At 38.0% G+C, this 20,190-nt stretch overlaps 1 protein-coding gene across 15 annotated transcripts in view; it reads right to left on the bottom strand.

The window, feature by feature from the left end:
* The window catches only part of LOC109100672 (zinc finger MIZ domain-containing protein 1-like), a 123,884-nt gene that overhangs the window by 13,533 nt on the left and 90,161 nt on the right, over positions 1-20,190 (bottom strand). For 5 of the 15 annotated variants that reach the window (XM_042737179.1, XM_042737181.1, XM_042737183.1 and 2 more), the window contains 3 exons: positions 19,544-19,666; positions 15,983-16,088; positions 6,781-6,816 (listed from right to left, as the gene is read on the bottom strand). In XM_042737179.1, the coding sequence (XP_042593113.1) occupies positions 6,781-6,816; positions 15,983-16,088; positions 19,544-19,666 (265 nt within the window). Of the gene's footprint in view, positions 1-463; positions 1,314-1,379; positions 1,883-6,780; positions 6,817-9,567; positions 9,945-10,084; positions 10,755-10,845; positions 11,144-15,982; positions 16,089-19,543; positions 19,667-20,190 lie in introns of those variants that run through there. The other 10 variants (XM_042737185.1, XM_042737186.1, XM_042737187.1 and 7 more) reach the window with 8 other exon arrangements.

Below are 20,190 nucleotides of genomic sequence, written 5' to 3'. Positions count from 1 at the left end.
GGATTTATTTAAATCAGTTCCTCACACAAAGTTGTTGTATGCGTTTTTGATACATTATGGTGATTTTTGTCATTTTTTGAGTTGGACAGACCCTGGTTGGCATTTTTGTTTGGAAAAGGGCTGTGACCTAACATCATTTTTTGTGGTCTAAGGAAGATAGAAGGTCAAAGAGGTTTGGAAGCACAGGAGTATTGAAGTAATGGAGTGGAATTTTTATTCATATTTGTGCGACGTTAGTCATTTAATGCCTGTATTAATAACCATTTCAGAATAAAATTCAAGGACCCTTAATGCATTGCAGAATCTGAACTGGAGTTCTTCCAAGAAACAGCTTCAAGTTATTCAATACCCCAGTGGCACCTGTCGCACTTTCCCTTCCAAGTTCAAACACACAATTACAGTGAGAAAATCACGTTTGTGTAAATATATCAAAGGGGTCTGTTTCAAAGAGTACGTTTCTCACCTCTCTGCGACAGGCGTGAAAACCGTCCCAGCAGGATTGGAGCGGGAGGCTAGAATCACCCACCTACTTCAATGAGAATTATTCTACCCTGCCATTACAGAGAGCTTATCGGCCAGCTAAATCACTACCTCTGCATGCTGGCAACTGCTATTTTCTCACAAAAGACCAACTTAGAGCTCATATGACAGGTTACAGCCAGACACCGCCTGCCAATTTTCAACTGTTGTTCCCCGCCTAGCATGCCTCCCACACGTAACAAAGAGTAGAGCTCTCCTGCCTGCAATTCAGCCAGTAAACTCACAGAAAAACAAGCTAATCAACACGTCACCTTCCGGCAGCATACAATATCCCTCTCACCTTGCTGAATACAGCTACACCATTCCTCCTGCAAACATCATCGCCTCCACCACTACCCACGGGGACGTGTTGTCATATTAATGCGTAACGTTTACTGTAACGCGATTTCTCTCATCAATAGGGATGCACTGATTTTTGGTCCAATATTAAGCTCATTTACTATTGAAATGCTCCAGTAACAGAAAAGATATAATTGAGAGTACATACAATATATTTTGCATAAACCCTGCCACACAAAGAAGCACCGGCAGCAGAACAAAATGTCTCAAGATTGGAGGAATTTCAAGACAAATGGCATCTAATTAATTTGCAGTAGTCACGCTTGCATAGAGCTCCTGTCGTGCAAGTAGACAACTGCGCAAGCGCAGAGGAACAGAGCAGCTTTCCTATAATGATTTGACTTAAAGTGGACAAAATTATGCGTGGTTTATTTTTTTGTTGTTGTTAAACAGTCATGCTGTCCTTACATCCCACTGTATTTTACAGCATTACCAAACAGCAGCAGAGAGGACCAAAAGGAAAGTTTCTCTAACAAATGATATCATGAATCCTTACTCACCAGTAAATCGGCATTAATCACATTTCTCTTTCATTCCCTGTATTAAAACGCCTCTCTCAGTCTCCGTTTTCCTTTCATCTGCCTCCCTTCCCTCATTTAGTTCTGCTCGCATTGCCAGACACCTGCTCCAGAAAGGGTTGTGTTGAGTGTTAAGTTGGCAGTAGGCTACTGTAGCTCTGTGGCAGTGGGCATTTCGGTGGCATGGCTGTGTGTTGGGTCTATGTCAGCGGGCATTATAGTGGCAGGGCTGGCTCACAGCGGTGTGCACCAGGCAGTGATCCCAGCAGTAAGAGACGAGTACCAACACAGAGCATAGCTCTCACAAAGCCATGCCAGACAATAAAACTGACGTTTGCTTACACCAGCCAGACTTTAGTACAGTCTGAGACTTAGCATACTTAGTGTACCATTTATCACAACACAGCAGCTTCAAAAACAGTTGTTAAACGGTGTAAGAAATCATTTCAGGGTGAGAACAAAGACATTAACAGTGTTTACAAATCAGTGTACAAGTGTCATATTGTGTCATCATAAAACACTTAAAATGTTAATATAAATACATACTTTTTTGAAGAAAAGGTGGGCGGTGCTTCCAGTGTTACTGTTAACAAAAACTAAAAATTAGTCAAACATTTTTGTTAATGTTGTTAATAAAAACACAACCTGGAAAACTCCAAAATTAACTAAACTAAAACAAAAATTATCTCAAATGTTTTTAATATATGGCATATTCTAAAACTTGACACCCACTTTTAAAATTCAATAACATTAATCATTTTTAGATGATATCAGATATATTTTTAGAAGATATCAGTATATTTTAGTGCCAAAGTTAAAATACAAAAAAAGCACAAATAAAACTAACAAAAGCGAAATAACTAAACTGTAAAGCCAAATTAAAAATAAAACAGTAAAAATAAAAAAAAATATAAAAAATCAAAACTACAAAAAAGCACAACCCTCTTTAAAATTCCTACATCCTAAATATGTCACTCTTAAAAAGACAGCACTCCAAATTAGCAGACTGCAACATTCGCTAACACTGTAAGATCTATGCAATCCATACAAGCTCTGTGACTCATATTAGCCATGTTCTGCCGTTTCTAAAGGTGCCAGACTGCAGCAGAAACCATCTTACTGAGGGGACAACAGCCTGTGGCTCTACAGACTTCTGGCAAAACAGACCAGAGAGACAGACACTACACAAACCAACCCAAACCAACCCCCCTCCCTGTCTGCTCTTTGTCTAGAGGAGAGGCTCTCCAAGCAGGTTTAGTGAGCTTTGAATAACTGACCAGGGTATATCCCCAAATGATCCAGTATGTACGGAATCCAGGTCACCCCCGGTTACCCAAATCGTTTCTGAAGCAGCCCCAAGAATGTTTGCCTGTCGCTCCTTCTCAGGTTGGCTGCTTCGTCTCTGCCAGCACCCCTTCTAGGCCAAACTCTCGGTTTTACTGGCTTCAATGCCTCATTATGAGCTTTTTGATTATGATGTTGCTAATAAAGGCTAGATGCCAGTAAAAGGTGGTTTGGACAAGGAAGTTGAGCTAAAATCAAATAGAAACTTCACTGTTTAATCAAAGCCTTTGTTCCAAAAATCTATTGAGCTGCCATGCTGTCCTACTACCTACACAAGTAGCATCCTAAATGAAATGGGACCTCATAGGTGATTGATTTAAGAAATCTACATAGACAACACAACTTTATAAATAGCACTCTGCTAGTTGATTCCAATTGAGGTTAATGTTAGCATGATGCTAAACTAAAACACCAATATATATGATCATACACAGTACACACAAATGTTGTCTTAAGGTTTTTTTTTTTTTCATACCATATTAATCAATAAACTTCACTCCTGGAATTTAAGCTTACGTGCAGTCAACTTTTCTTTGATTTCATGCACCATCTTGGATTTTTCTTTTCTTTTTTCAGAGCTTGTCACAACGCATTTAAGTATTACTTTCTTGGTAAAGGATGCATGTTTGGCTCAAATTTGGCAAAAACATTTTTTTAGGTATCTTAGAAGACAAAACGTGCTTTAAATGATTTTTTAAACCCTGCTATGTAGGCAGTTTAGGCTAGGCTTTGGAACAAGGCTTATGTTTAAAGTTAGGGCTGCACGATTATGACAAAAATCATAATAGTTGATTATTTCCTTGAAATTGTAATTGTAATCGATTATTTATCACGATTATCCCAATTTACATTGAATGATGTTTATACCATTGTTTGATGCAACTGCATGCCGGATTTTTATATGAAAATAAACAAGCTGAAAACACTAAGTGAAAAACCTTTAGTGCATTTCTATAGAAATAAACCTCAACTGTCAAATATACATCGGATTGGTTTCTTCTTTAAATTATATAAAAAAAGTTAAACATATGAATGGTATTATAATGTTATACTAAAACAAATTAAAACAATGGAAAAACCCTTAAGAATGACATGTAGAAAGAAAAAACGCATCTTAAGCATGCAGAATAACATAAGTGGACTTTGAATGATTAATTGCCGCTTTGAATGATTACGTAATTGTGGCATCCATAATTATAATCAAGATTACAAATTCAATTAATTGTGAAGCCCTACTTAAAATTAAATGTTTAATTTTCTGCCAAAGGCCAAACCTCACTAAAAGAATAACACAATCTATGTCTCATCCACTTCTTATTGACAGGATACAGTGGAATTTTGACTAGTGCAGCTTTGGAAAGTGGAAAGATTTCAAACCTCATGAGGATGTCTAGAACATAAAATGTGGCTGGAATTCATAACACAAGCCATATTTTCAGATGTCCTCAGAGACCTATTCTCTCACCCTCACTCTCAATTTGTGAATCCGTGAGAGTCTCAGATGGATGCCACAGTAAACTGGCAGACATGTCGACTGACCTTCCTGGACCACTTAGTGAAAATACACAACCCTGCTTGTCCACACGGCCATACTGTGTGTGCCCTTCATCCTCACCTCACTAAGATCATCACAGCACCTTACCTGACCTATAAAACCAACCAAAGAGAAATCCATCTGCAGATGCTAGCCATGGGCAATAGAGACCACTGTAGAAAATGTTAAAAGCTGTTTTTATTGAAAACTTTTTATATGACAAACTAGCATTTATGCAAAGCTTTCAAGTCATTCATGCAATGAAAAAAAAACAAAGCAGAAAATGATTATGAATTTAGTTCAAGTTGTGGATAACAAGTTTATTTGAAAATAATGTTTCCTCAGCCTAATTTTTATGAATTCCTCCTCAGATTTATCCATCCTAAATACTTCAATCTGTTAATGCAGGTCTTTTCCAGTGAGTGTAAGCAGCTTAAAGTTGAACTTCCCAACAGCCTTCATAGAGATTTGTGTAATACCGCCACACACACGCCAGAAAAATGCAGGTTTGTGAAGGGAATACAAGAAAAGACTAGAAAAACACACGCTAATAACAGTGTATACAAGGAAACAGCATGCCAGAGCCAAAATTCTCAGTTCTAACATATTTTGGATCTTTTTTTGTTTAACCTTTTTTTTTTTAATTACTGTGTTAGTAATATCCATACTTAACTGACTAATAGGCATGTGTTCTTTTTGCAAAAAAAGAACAACCATCGTTCACAAAGTTAAACAAATTCCAATTACATGTTCATTTATTAAAGCTGCACTCCGTAACCTTTTTGTGTTAAAAATGTATATAATAAGCAAGTACACCATAAATCCATTTTCCAAAACCATATTTTTGGCTTGTCCTGAATCACTACGGTACATCTATAATAAGTGTTTATATTCAGACTATTTTAGGCTGGTTCGGGTTGGTACCGCTGCGGAGTAACCTGCGTTATTCGTCATAGACATAAACAGAGAGAAGTAGCTCCGGCTACAATGTTCTTTCGCAAGACTCCGTTTTGTTTATTAACCGCTAGAGTGCCAAATGTTACGGACTGTAGCTTTTTATTGCATAATTTGCTTTTGCTTCCTGCTATCAGTAAGAACAAGGTCAGATGAACACATTTTACCATGTTCACCAAAAAAAAAAAAAAAAAAAGTTAAATATCTGATTTTCTGCCAAAGGCCCAACCTTACTAAAAGAATTACACAATCTAGGTCCTGTCCACATCTTATTCACAGAATATGTTGGAATTTTGACTAGTGCAGCTTTTTAATTACTATGGTAGTAATATCCATACTTTTTTGACTAATAGGTATGTGTAGAGTTTTGCAAAAAAGAACAACCATCGTTCACAAAGAAAAGGTATGGGGAAAAAAAGGGAAAACGACAGCAGATTCCGTCTGGGCCTGCTAATAGGGATGCTCTTACTGTAAAAAAGCACTGTGGCACAGTGAAGTCTATGGAAACAGTCTTCCCGCCATTCTCAGTGACCGGCAATACGGCAGGCATGTGCTCAGGCAGCACACTACTATTAACTAATGACACAGAGCAGGTCCTCACATATTAATTAAGGCCAGCACTGAACCTGAGTGCAGTCTCACATACTCACACAAGCCATTGTTATTAACCCCTAACTGAGGCTAACAGGCCACAAAGTGACCTCCGCTCACACCAGGTGACGTAACCATTCAGGACACTCTCTGGCACAACACACATACACACACAGTCAGGTTAAAACACTTCACACAGATTTCCACAAACACAACCACAGAGTAGCTGCTTGAACAGATGAAACTGATTATTTCTCATTTGAATGCATAAATAAACGATCACATCGTTGTCTGTTTCTGTCAGTGACAGATGTAATGCGCCTCCTACAGCGCAGTAACATCCGCACAATGTGCTCTCGCTGACTTTTTGCTGTCTGTTTGAGAGAATCGAAACCGCTTGATGCTCTTTTGAATTGGAAAGGAATTTGAAGCACACGGCACAGTGCATTGTCGCTACAGATTCGGCTTAAATGGGAATGAATGACTGCAATGAAACGGAGAACAGCTGACAAAGACTGGCACGTGACACAGGGCAGCCCTAGAAGTGAGTGACACATGGATGAAGGCTTTGTTTTGAACATAAAATACCACAAAATGGGACGTCATTCCTGTTCAATGAGCTGCACAGTCTGGAAAAAAGCTGAAAACCTGAGCCGTAAACCTACAGAGTGCCTTCGCAAAAGATGATGGGAGAAAATCCCAGGATCATCTGAGATGACAGTGCAGCCCATGCATCTGTGAAACAGGTATGGATGCTCAGTCAGAAGCCAATGACCCCCCGCAACAAAGGAAGCACATCAAAAGCATCTGCGTCATCATGATTCATCTCCTGTGACTGCGTACGGATGAATAAAAAAAGCAGAATGAATGCCCAGGGTGATGATGAAGAGAGAGAAGGAGAGAGAGCTCTCCACTAGATGTGTTTCACAAGCCAAACAATGCTAGAACACAGAAGAGTACCTGTGTCACTCTGACATCTCCTGCAGGTGGTGGTTTCTGTAGGGTTCAAATTCAACATTTTACTCAAGGGGGCAAAGAAATATTAAGACAAGATAGTATCAGTAAGCAGAGTTGACGTCATCAATGGGTGAACTGATGTCCTGGTTGAATTGATGGGACTTAACAAGGTTCTTAACCCTGGTTCTGCTCCGGCCTGCTGTGCGAAACACTGACTTCTCATCTCAGAGGAAGAAGTGATCTAAATATCAATGCATTTGCTGAAAGATTCCAGGTGCTTGCACATTTGTCAGAAATTTCAAGCTAAGCAACTCAAATATAATCTAGAATTATGGTCTTACACAATAATAGTATTATTTAAAAAAATGAATGTTACATTTAAAAGTATTAACAAAGAGTATTCGATTCTATTGAATTTGATTCTAAAATCCTAACATGCCATTCCAACATCTACAAATCGAAATATGTCCAAAAATACACTACAGAATCTCTCATGACACATCATTTAAATTACAGTTGGATAAATGTGCATAAATCTTGATGACGCTTCATATGACTAACACATTTGTCACTGTATGAGGAAACATCTAAATATCAAATTAGTCATATTAACAAGCATATCGCTACTCAGCCATCAACATTTTTTTCCTACAGGCTATGACTACTCTATATTACTAATGGAAACTTCATAACAGGTCCTTATGACAAGACAATTCAGGCACAGATGGTTAAAACTGTGAATGTAATGATTTAGAGGATGAATCTGATACATGTGCATCAATCTTAGGCTTATTCACATCATTGATTGTATTGTGTATTTCTACAGTAAACTTAACAATATAACAATTAAAAATAACTGTTTTCTATTTTAATGTATTTTAAAATGCAGTTTATTCCAGTGATGGCAAAGCTGAATTTTTGGCATTCCCCAGTCTTCATTGTCACATGATCCTTCAGAAATTATTGTAGTATAATAATTTGGTGCTCAAGAAATCTTTCTTATTACTATCACAGTTGAAAATTGCTTATCATCACAGTTTGCTTAATATTTTGTTGAAAAGTATTATACTTTTTTCAGGATTCTTTGATGAATAGAAAGTTCAAAAGATTATTTGAAATAGAAATCTTTTGTAACATTATAAATGTATTTACTATCACTTTTAATCAATTTAATGCATCCCTGCTAATCATTTCTTTCATAAAAAATTTAAAATTAATAAACCTTACTGACCCCACACTTTTGAACAGTGGTGTATAAAATGTTTCTGAAATAACTATAAATATATCAGATTAAAAGATCAGCATACAAGGATTTTTTTTAAACAATTTTTAATTTTGAATATTATTAATAATTATTAATATAAATTAATAATTATCCAACTAACACAGTTTACTAAACTGATGTCTATATTACTGTCTTTGAACACCTCTCATCCATTCAGAATTTAAAATCCAAACTATCTCATCAAAAACTTCAGCAGTGATCCGACAGTTTATGGTTTGTTTCGTTTGTTAACTGCCTACTTCTTTAGATGTTTACCTCGCATCCACTTTGTAGCTAAGGGCAACGGTAAATGTTTGCACTGGGGCAAAGGCACTTTATCAGTGTCTGTGGAAAATTCATGAAATGCAAAGTCTGCTTTTTGCACTCAGCTGAACAACAGCTAAAGTTGTAAAATATAACCTGTAATGTTCTCTTTTGTAACCTAAGTCACTTACTGTAAATGCAGCAACACATGACACATATAAGTCTATTTTACTACTACTATAAATTTATATAAAATTATTCATTTTATACATTAGACAATCAACACCCATAAATTATTCTAATATCCAAATACAACCTTTAAAAAAATACACGGAGAAAATACACAGAGATGTCTTACTGTCCTCAAGATAAACTAGCGTAGTTTTGGACAGCTTAGGAAAATGTAACTAGTGTAAATCATAAGTACGCCAATATGTTAGCATAACATTTGCATGTTTATTTAAAGTAAATCCAGCAAACACAAATGACACATGGCAAAGAGCACCGAGCTATAAAAAGCTCCTCACCACTGAGGATGAAGTTTCACACATGAACAGCAGGATCCTCATTACAGCAAACTGCTGTTTATTTCCCCATCAGCATGTACTCCGAGGCCGAGAGCTTTAACAAAACTTCACAGGATCCTGTAGACTTTGCTCAAGCAGTATATTATCCTTACGATGCTTTAACTGCCGCCCTGTAGCAGTTACAAGAAACAACTACTTACTATAAATATCTAGGGAGCGTGCCTAGACTCAGACACTGTTGTAGAAACACAAGAGATGAAGTCGGCTTTCTAAATATACAAACAGCAGGGGCACAGGCATCACCCAAACCCGCCCCCCCACTCACAGAAATTCCCACGTTCATTCCCTCACAAATCGGCCCGTTGAACAGAACCTCGAATGCACTTGAAAAAAACTCTCCCCCGTCCAATAATTTACAACGCCGTAAAAAATGAACACACACTCGAAGTAGCCAACATAGAGGAAGAGACTCTCCATGTAACCGGCTGGAGCCACGTTGTCGCCAGGCTCACATCAACCCGCTAACGGACTGACAAAAACACTGTGCCTCAAGTAGGTCAGCTCTCCTCCTGGAGATAATCAAGCCCACTCTGACCCTCTATGTGTGAGCGTTTGTGTGGGAGAGAGGGAACTAGGTCAAACGCAGTCAGTTGTTACGACTCGATCATGTGCAGGACTTGCGCATACACCTGCCTGCAACTCGCCCGCATGCACTCCGACCGTCACGTGACTTACCAGCGCTTGAGATCTGGCTCTCATCGCAGTTTTCTCATTGCAGAGAGAAAATGGGATTTTACCAGCAGGCAAAGACGAACCCGTGAGAAATCTACCAGCTTTTCTGTCTATCTCGGTCTGATTGTCTGGGGCTCTCTGTCTGTTTTCCCTCTCTTCGCCTGTCCAGCGACTGCACAATGCACATCAATTATTCAGCAGCGGTCTCTGGGTTTCCAGTGCAAAGCCAATCACAGATGGAGTTCTGTGCTAATGGGCTTCTGCTATACCTGGATCCTCTGCTCCAAGACGTAGCCCACAGGGAATCAGGTTAAGCTCTTCGAAAACTTCTGACACACACCCATACAGAATGACAAACCTGTAAACTGTCTGCAGTGCAAAACCACAAAATGAACAGGAAGCACTGTTGTTTCAAAAGGGTTAAAAAAAGAAGCAAGAGAGAGAGAGAGAAAAAGATGGACGTGGGGGCAGGGAAAGAGAAGAGAGACAGAGGAAGAAAAAGCAGCAAATGTCCTCTCACCTCAGATGTATGGTGTCCTAAGTGATGTCTGCATGCCTAAAACCCTCATTCATTCATACAAATACACGTACCCACACACACACACATCCATGCAATGCGACGGCCACTTTGCCAGAGGGCGGAAGGGGGGGGGGAGCATGGGTGGCTCACATTTCAAACTTGCAAAGAGGGGGCGGGGCCTATTGTAGCAGACGGGCTGTATCTTGGCCCTCAACCAAATCATCCAAAGAAAGACTGAGAACAAACAGCACGCTCGGATCAATTCAGTTAAAGCTGCATTCACAGCCCTGCGATTACTGCTATCAAAGCGGGTGAATCCCATTCATTGATGAGCTAATCACATGACACTGATGTATAAATCCATCAAACCACACACGCTAATTAAGCTCGGGACTGGTGGGCGGCCCTCCTGAGTGTCGTGTGAGGGCGAAATTAATGGAAACTGTGTTAGCTTTTAACGCTAAGTGCCTAACTTGACACTTGCTAACACTGTTAACTACACACATCTAAAAGTGTTGAATATCAGAAAGGGATCCAGCACTTCCCCAGGCTGTCAATAGCGTGCATCCATTAATGAATTAATACATAGCTGTGCTTCAGTCCTTGAATTAGCGTCGCCTAATCTTTTAATAAAAACGCTGTATCAACAGCAGGATTTTTCTTGACGCTGCACAAAAAAAAGCACTGTAATAATTTCAAGTGACATCAAATTAGCAATAATTCATTGAAAGCTCCAACATACTGTAGCCAGAAAGACTTACTATGTAGCATGAAGCATCAAGACCTCAGTGTACGTGCCGTCTCCCTGGCCGGCATTGAAGCGCTGCGTGTGACAGATACCTTTAATATCAAGCTACGAGGGGATGAAATAACTCAGAGAAAATGAGAGATGTCAAGGCTACGGGCTACATGAAAAACGAGGTGAAGAGCCAAAGCTGGCTCAAACAGGAACTTGAGCTTCCTTTAACTTTTACTGCAAAGCAGTGAGTCATAACCCTCCACCAACACAAACACATCACTCCAGTCATTCTCTGCAGCTCTCAACTTCAGTACTTCACAAATGAGCAATCTTATAAATAACCTGATGCTTTTGATGTAAAAATCTATCATAATACAGCATAATTGTTTCAGATTACAAGCTACAATGAAATAATCAGCTTGTTTCTGTAAGAACAAAAAGTCTAGCAGATCTGGAGCATCTAAAAGTAGCTGAACTGTTGCTGAAGGATTACATCAGAAGAAAAGAGGAGAATCTTGAGACTGATTTGAAAGTCCAAAATTAACTTTATGTCTCACCTGACAATGGTGGATTTTGTCTTTTCATAAATTTTTCTGAACTGCAATATTCAATACAATACATCATTTAAATATTTCTTAACTAAAATGCAAAAATCTACATATCTGAATTCTATATTTTTATGTTGTTGTTTTTTTGCAGTTTTTGGAGTTTGTTACAATTAAAGTTATCGTCCAACTAATAAATAACTAGCTAATTAACAATAGTCATTATTTATTCACATTTATTGAATTGGCATTGAAATTGTTGAATTGCTTGGTAATGGTTAATTCTGGCAATTGGTGATTGTGACCCACTAACGATCTCTACTTTGATGTTGCAGACTCAAAGCCACAGTGATCGTCTGAAGTAGGCGTAACTTAGTGAGAACTGTACACAGACAGACGTAGGCAGGGTTTGCGGTATATCTAACCAACGGGGAGGTCCCCAAGCTTGAGTTTCTTGTGTATTTGCACTCGTGTCTTCTCTGTAAACCACGTGTGTACATGACATGTGAATTACGGCTGGGTGCTGGAAAGCGATCTGTCACCCTCGACATGGCAGATTGGTTGCTCTCCTGACGTGCCTTCCAGCTGGGCTGATTTACAAGCTGCTGACAGACTTCCTATGTAGAGAAGGAACATTCCTCCCAGTTGCGTTGAGAGATCCATTTCAACCCATTGGCCAATTTCATACTTTAGCCAATCTGCTGCTCAGAGAACAGCCGTGTGTCAACTTTACTTTGACGTGCAATTGCGTCAAACAACTGTATCTCTACATTAAAAAAAAATAAATAAAATTCCGGCCCAAAAACTTGAATATGGTGAAAGACCTTTCACTAAAATGCAATTAAATAAGGGCACCATCACTCACTAAGGGTTGTTGAGTGCATAAACTTGTTTTAGTCTCAAAACTGTACAAATAACTGTTATATGACTGAATCATAATGAATCAATCATAATATAATTATTATAGAAAGTGACTTAAACTATTTGTCAGTGTGTCAAATATGACTCAAACTATGGAATTCTTATAAACACTTGTTAAAGATTTTAGAGGGAAAAACAAAGCATTGTTCAAATTCCTGTATTTAATGTCTTCTGCGCTTCGTGCCAAATCTGCTCAATAACAGACTTTAAAAACACTTGAATTGAGACACACCTTGCAATTATCTTGTCGCAACATCTCACTCTGAACAATGGCACACTATCTCTGCTCCTGTATGCAGGCACAAACGTGATTTGGAAAGTTGCCTTTTTTTCAGGAAAATGTTTAAATAATAGCAGGCTTTCTGAGTGGGGCCATGCGAATGAGAAACATGTCCTAATAGACAAACACATTAGCTGTCAATCTCTCAACTAACCTGCTCTCGATTAAATATCAGAATGACACATACAGAGGGAAGAACTCAATTTTGATCTAAGTGAGGAGACTATTGTGACTGACAGGATATTGTTGTAATACTGTCAAAAGCAATTGTGATGCTGTGTATAATTAACATATGCTCAATAAAAGCATCTCAGACAAGGTATTTAGCATTTCTTGGTACAGACACAACTCTGTGCTTTAAAGAGGGAGATTTTAGACTAAATAATTATCCTACTGCACTGGCGGTGGGGTGCCAAACAAAGCCTGGTTAAAAAGTCTGTCAGTAGCATGTAAGCAGAGTAGATCAGACTCAATAAGAGCACTCGCACATACACACAAACAGATGCAAACACACCATGGACAGATAATTCTCATAATCACAGATTAATACTGCCGGATAATCCCGCTGACAGAGAGGTCAGCACTCATAAAGCAGCAAGCACTAACAGACGAGACTTCATCTACACACATACACCACATCTCACATTCCTGAAGATCAGCTGGTGACAATGACTTCCATCACTTTGCACTGATTATATCTTTCTTTTGTCAATGCACTTTTCCAATAAGCATGTTTACGATAATTTAATAATAATAATAATAATAATAATAATAATAATAATAATAATAATAATAATAATAAATTAAATACATAATAGTATATTATTATAATAACTATTATTAGTCTTACATATAGAATTATTAATGTTTTTCACATTAAATTTTCTAATTCATTTAATTTTCTATTTCTCCTGTTTTATACAGTATAAATTAATGTATTATATACATTTTAGATCTAATGTATTATTTAATTATTACTCTGCATTAATAATAATAATACAATTTTCTTATTACATTTTTCAAATTTTTAATTTTTAAATTAATAATTTAATAATATATTAATAATATATAAATTAACGTTTTATATTAATCAAACATTTGTATATAATTACTCATACATGTTATTTACAACATTAATATTAATACTTAAAAAATATTTTTACTAATTTACTAATTATTTTTACTAATTATTATTTTTATTATTTTCTTTTTTCATTTTACAATTTTGCAAATTTATTTTGTTTTATTGATATTCAGAATTTTAAAAAATATATATTTGGAAAACAAGACAAATATATTGATTAACTGTTTTGCAGGGATGATAAAAGTGTGCTCATCAAATTTATCATTGAAAAATACATGCCTCAAGCAAATTTGTTAGATTTGCCTACATCGCATGTCAAAACAAAGGAATCCAATTGACCATTTTATAGCACTATAACTGTTGAAATGTAACATTAACAAGAGCTCAAAGCATAAATATAGGAATTACTTTACTATATCCTACAAGACATCATCTGGCATTTATCCATTACAGGTACTTAACATTCTTTTACGAGAGGCAAATAGAAGTGTAATTCTAAGTATAAGTGGATGATTTTTGGCCATCCTCACAGCCAAGTGTCAGCTGCATTGTATATCAAAGAGACAGCAAAACATGACGGATTCATCCTGCAGCCGGTGACTGCCTCTCTGCAGCCGCCTGATTGTGCATTGATCGTGTAATGTGGGAGTGTCTCGCTTCTCTCAGGCTCTGAGCGCACCAGACACACTGAACTCCGGTGTGTGGTGTTGGGTGGCAGCCCCTCTGTCGCCATCCTGCCTGTCACTGGGTTTTCGCTGGGGCTGCACTTTCTCGACAAATCCCTGACCTGACGTGCATATCTCTTCTCTCTCTTTTTTTTTCTTCCTTTCGCTCTTTCTGTGTGTTTGCATGATGGATGTAGACAGATAAAGAGAGAAAGAGTGTGTGGCATCAAGGAGGACAGAAAACGAGAGGGACGGAAGATGGGTTTGTGAGCCCTGCCACTGTCGTCTGTGTGTCTGGGGTGGCAGACGCCCTTATGATAGAGGTAAGATGGATGCCCCCATGATGCACTGAGAGAGAGGAAGTCTGAGTCATATCTGCTTCCAGCCATTTCTTTATCAGCCACTGCTCTAAATGCAACCACTGGTATAAACTCTGCTTGATTTGAAATATTGGAGATATCACTGAAACTGAGAAATATTTCAGCTATCAAACAACAAGCCACCCGAGTGTTACTAACAGCATACTGCCACTATCTCAGCTATTTACTGCAAAAATGCATTTGTTAATCAGTATTTTTGACTTGTTTTCAAGTAAAAATTTCTGACATCCTTAAAACAAGTTTAATTACTGGGAGTAAGTAAATTATAAAGTAAAAATAATAAATAAATAAAGTTAAAGAATGTTATTGTTATTGTTAATTATTAATAATCACTGTTTTGTTAACTGAAATAAAATTAAAATAAAATAAAACAAACATTAATTGAAAAACGTTTGTCTTGGTGACTAAGTGAAATTTTTTTTTTTAAACTAACTAAAACTGAAATGGAAACAAAACCTTAATTAGAAATTAACCCAAAATCTAACAAAAAAAGACAATAACAAAAGACACATAACACGTACAAAACTGAAATGAAAACTGTAAGCATAAAAATAAAAGCTATTTCAATGAATACTGTAACAGTATATAAATACTGCTAAAATACCACTGCTTTAAAGTATATCAAAACAAAAATATTAATTAAAAAAAAATCATTTTTGCAGTGATCTAAAAAGAGAAATATGAACAAAAAAATCTTTCTGGAAGGCCCAAGGTGTCCCACAGTAACCAGGGTTCAAATGGACAGTTTATCTTCATTCTCAACAGCGAGCCATGTCAGGCCTTTCTCAAATGAAGTACACTCACACACCTCAAGCCCGGCGTTTGCGGGCCATCTATCTCTGTTTGGCCGATGCCCATCCGCAATTCACTTTGACAAATGTACAAGAACAGGACACTCAGCTTTGGCTGAGAAGGTCAGGATTTCAAACAGAGCTGATTACAAAGCGATGCTGCTCTGCTGATGGATGATTGTTGGAAAGTGAACTCTGGCGGCTTATCAATGAATTATTCGGGGGTGTTTCTGGCATGCCGAGAGCTCCATGTGTAAAATCATCAAGAAAAGACAACCTCGGGAAGTTAAATCGTCTTAAGGAGATGAGTGAGTGTCGGACAAAGGAAAGTGAAAGGATGCTAATGCATGGCCGTGCGCTGTGATTGCATAATGCCGCAATTAAAAGATTTCCTGTCACATCGCTAAATGAGAAATGTGGATTCATTACAGGCAGAGTGTCTGTAGCAATGATGAGTGAGAAGAAACATCGCAATGAGAGAAGCAGTTCTCACCTGCCGACTTAGGGGTGAACTTGTCGCGGTTTGCCGCACACACGGCCAGGAGCCGATAGCCGAGGTCCAAGTCAAAACCCTGCTGTGCTGCCACACGACTTACAACCTGCAGAAAGAGACCATATGAGTGTTAAAATAGGTCTTTTTGTACTCATGCTGTGCTTCATCTGCATGTGTGTGTCCATTATTCGCATTCACAGGAGAGGTGCAAACAGAGTTCTCCACTAAAAGACTGAAGAAAAATCAAGCTGAAATGTTCTAAACACACTCTTTAGCATTAAGGCTATTGAATTTTTCAATAGTCTACATGAGCTATGTGCAATTAAGCTTCCTTGAAATTCTACCCTAGACTCCCATGAGAGAAGCGAGAACCAGCGGTATACTCGCATCACCCAGCTACCACCTCCCTCTTCCTTGTACACCAAATATCTTTCCAAAAACTACTCATAAAAGAGCAATTTCCCTTTTTTAGTGCAATCATATCAAATATTTATATATGTGCATGAATAATGCATTCAAAGATAAAACAGCCACCTCCACTGATGCAGAATAGTCTTAAGACTGTGTTGATATTTGCAGGGCACGATTGATGAGCTTTCCCTAGAGATCTGTTTGACTGGTGTGCAGACGTCTGTGTTTGTTCTCTGAATACCCTGATCCGCAGAGACCACAGCCCGCACTTGGCCCCTTGAACTCGCAACTCCAGCTTCTTTCAAAGCATCTTGTGATCTTTCGCGAAACAATTTAAAAGCGTGTAAATAAAACCCTAAAGCCACATGTAAGACAGAGACAATAGGTGACAATGTTACACACAGAATACAGAACTCTGGCTTTACCTCAATCTCTTAAAGGGACAGAACACCCAAAAATGTCATTTACTCACCCTCATATTGTTTCAAACCTGCATTGACTGACTTTTATCATAGGACACAAAAAAAGAAGTTAACCAGAATGTTCAAGCTGCTCTTTTCCGTACAATGAAAGTCAATGGTGACCAAGTTGCTGTCAAACTTAAAAAATGACAAACCACTACCAAAAAGTGGCATAACAGCAATCCATATGGACACTGGGGCTGTAAATTCCAAGTCAAATAACGCAGTAACTTTGTGTAAGGAACCAAGGAAAACTTATTCAGTCCCTCTCTGTGAAAAAAATAAATAAAATAATGTTTTTTTTTTGTTTTGTTTTTTAATTTTGTTTTTTTTATGCCTCACAGCCCCTGGTCCCCATTCACTAAAAAAAATAGCTGTGTGAAAATTCTGCCAAACATCTTATTTATATTCCACAAAAAAGTAATATGGGATTAGAACATCACAAAATGTGAGTAATTATTGGAAACCTTTTCAATTAAAATGATACAACAGGAAAGCTTAAATATTTTAGACCACAGGCTGACAATGACAATGACAAAAAAAGAAATAATAAAAAAAAACATTTACAGTGTTTAAGACACCTATTTTTCATTTTAAAGTTATGGGTTTAAATTGCTCTGAATAACATTCAATTTGAAAGAATTCATTTTGACTCCCCTTTCACTCTCTATTATTCTATCCATCAAAAAAGACACAACCAATATAAAACGAGAGGCATTCAACCTTTTGTAATATCTGCTGTAAAATCTGAACGAGGCTACACATGATCTTTAATGACTCATGTATCACACTGCTGCAGCTGTGCGCTGCATTTATCCACTTACTAACCTTCTCAATCCTTAACACTCGGCGCTTGACGTGCAATTTGCGTTCACATGGGGTGCAAACGTGACTCTTCTTAATCATAAATTGTCATACATCTGCTACCAAGGCGGTGCAACAAAAACGACAAATCAAACCTGCACTGACAGATCTCTATTCATGATTTAATGGTCAAATAACAGCTTAACGGGATTCTAGAATGGCATCTATGAAACTGAAAATCCAGCCCAGTTTTTGTCCTCCAGTTTTTTTTTTTTTTTTTAGATGTTTGGACAGGCAGCGCCGCTGCGCTCTTGCCAAACTTTAATTTCCCTTCTGCAGCTGCACTTGCCAAACGCAGCAGCCAGGCTTGCTGCCACGAGGGCTGGTATAGATTCCACTGGCGTTTAGAAATGCATCCTCTTATAAGCCTTTTCCACATAATCTCTCTTCTCAGAATGCAGGCCTAAAATATTAAGTGATTCAACAGAAAAAAAAATATCAGAATCACTGAGCCACACAAATCTCCTCGGTTACAGTTTTGCTAAAGGGCTGAGGGCACACAAACAGTGATACACAAGAAAAAAAATAGCCATTTATTTCTTTCCAGAGTGAGGCCCATTGCCCATAGCACTGCAGATAAGCAGGGTTGACAAGAAAAGACAGTGGGACAGCAGAGAAAGTTGTCATCGCTAAAGCTACTGACAGTTTGGAGATGTCATTTATCATTTGGCTGAGTGCTGATATTGTGCAGCTGGGAGACAATGGAAGAACAGCTCCATATGCAGGTCTGCGGAGAGCAGAGAGCTACCTGCTGCCTGAGGGGAAATGTGTAAGACATGTCCACATCTGTCAGCCAACATTCTTATCTCCCCAGTACTTTCATCTCTCCACCATCCTCACCTGTGGGGAGAAGAACCTCTCCACTGCTCTCTGAGGGACCCACAATGCATCAGACAAATTAATTAGAATATACAGAGCACAAACATACTGTACATCCTTTTGGAGTGAACGCGTGTGGTGTGAAGACAGTCTAGGGACACACTGTCATGTACACACGACACCAACTCCAGAGAGAGGCTGAACCAAACTCAGACTGTCAGAGCGGTGCAGCAGCAGCACCAAGGCGGTCTGGAATACCTGCAGAAAGCTGTCCGTTAACATTCCTATTCATCTCAAAGGTGCAGCTCGGCTGGTGCAGAGACCCATGTCCACCCAATTCATTAAAAAGCAAGGAAAGCTGAAAATAAATGTAATTATTTTAAGGCTTATTGTGGCCCCCGGTTGAGAAGCACTGATCTAGGACATATGATGGCAATTTTTTAAGAAAAAAAAAAATCTCAGCAAAGACATCTGATGCAAGTCTAGCTAGAACAAGCATATTCTGAAAACCTCCCAGTAAATCAATATATGAGTAATTCAGATCACAGAGTGGGAGTGGGGATGAAATAAGTCCAGTGGAAATCAATGGGAAATGTCTGTATGCCCATGAAAAGCACCTGGACTGGATACTTGAATCAGACTGAAGGTGATAAACACTGGCAATATGCCATAATCATTGACTGTCATGGAGAATGTGGGGCGAGTGTCCTACTGTATGTTCAGCACCACTAGCATCAATAAACAGAATTAAATGTGAAAAGTTCACCTTACTAATGGTTTAATTATACCTAAATCTGCATGGTGAAATAGAAGATGGTATTTTAAAATCCCCCAAAAAATACAAAAATAAATAAAAACCAGTCTCAGGCAGAGGGTACAGGAGGGAAGAAAAGAAACAGAGCGAGATCAGTGGGTGGGCAGAGGGACACGTGAAGCGTGACTGTTGCTTTAACCTTCGTCACTGGCCCCTGACATGAGGACAAGACTTGAGCAGCTGCTGTCTTACCGTCAAGCATCCCATAAGGCTTTGCTCAAATGGCCGCTGGAAGGCTCGTGGGTCTCCACACCAGTCCAGTAGCTCCGTGGCCGCTGTCTGGAAATTGGCCGGATTCTGTAAGTGCTGTTCGAACAGAAGAAATCACAAATATTACAACATTAAAATCTAGAGGGAAAATCAATATTTAAAAACTTCACTTTTAGCAATAAAAATAAACGCTGAAAATATTCATTATTCAGCACTGTTGTGAAAACATAACCATAATACTTCAAAATGACATGTTATCATCACATAAATTGACATAAAAATCATAATACTCTAATCATACTAAAACTTCACATGCGGGAATTCAAGATAAGATAATATGTATATATCTCTTAAAGAAATTCTGTCCAAATTTTGAAAATATCTTCTATGTTCCACAGAAGAAAAATCATAGAGGAAATTCAGTTTTGACATATAACTTGATATTTAATACATCATAATAATTTTATATCACAATAGTTTTACAACTATTACTTATTAATATATTCAGATTAATACTTCAATTAAAAACTCTGAAACGTGTTCTTATTTACATACTGAGGCACGTCAAAATTTATGTGAAAAAAGAATATAATTTAGAATTTGTTCTATTCTAGAATATTTCTTTTAAC

This window comes from Cyprinus carpio, chromosome B13, assembly GCF_018340385.1.
Source record: "Cyprinus carpio isolate SPL01 chromosome B13, ASM1834038v1, whole genome shotgun sequence".
In the NCBI taxonomy this organism is placed as follows: Eukaryota; Metazoa; Chordata; class Actinopteri; order Cypriniformes; family Cyprinidae; genus Cyprinus; species Cyprinus carpio.
Note: the sequence above shows the minus strand (reverse complement) of the source record. Positions and strands in the feature narration are given on the sequence as shown.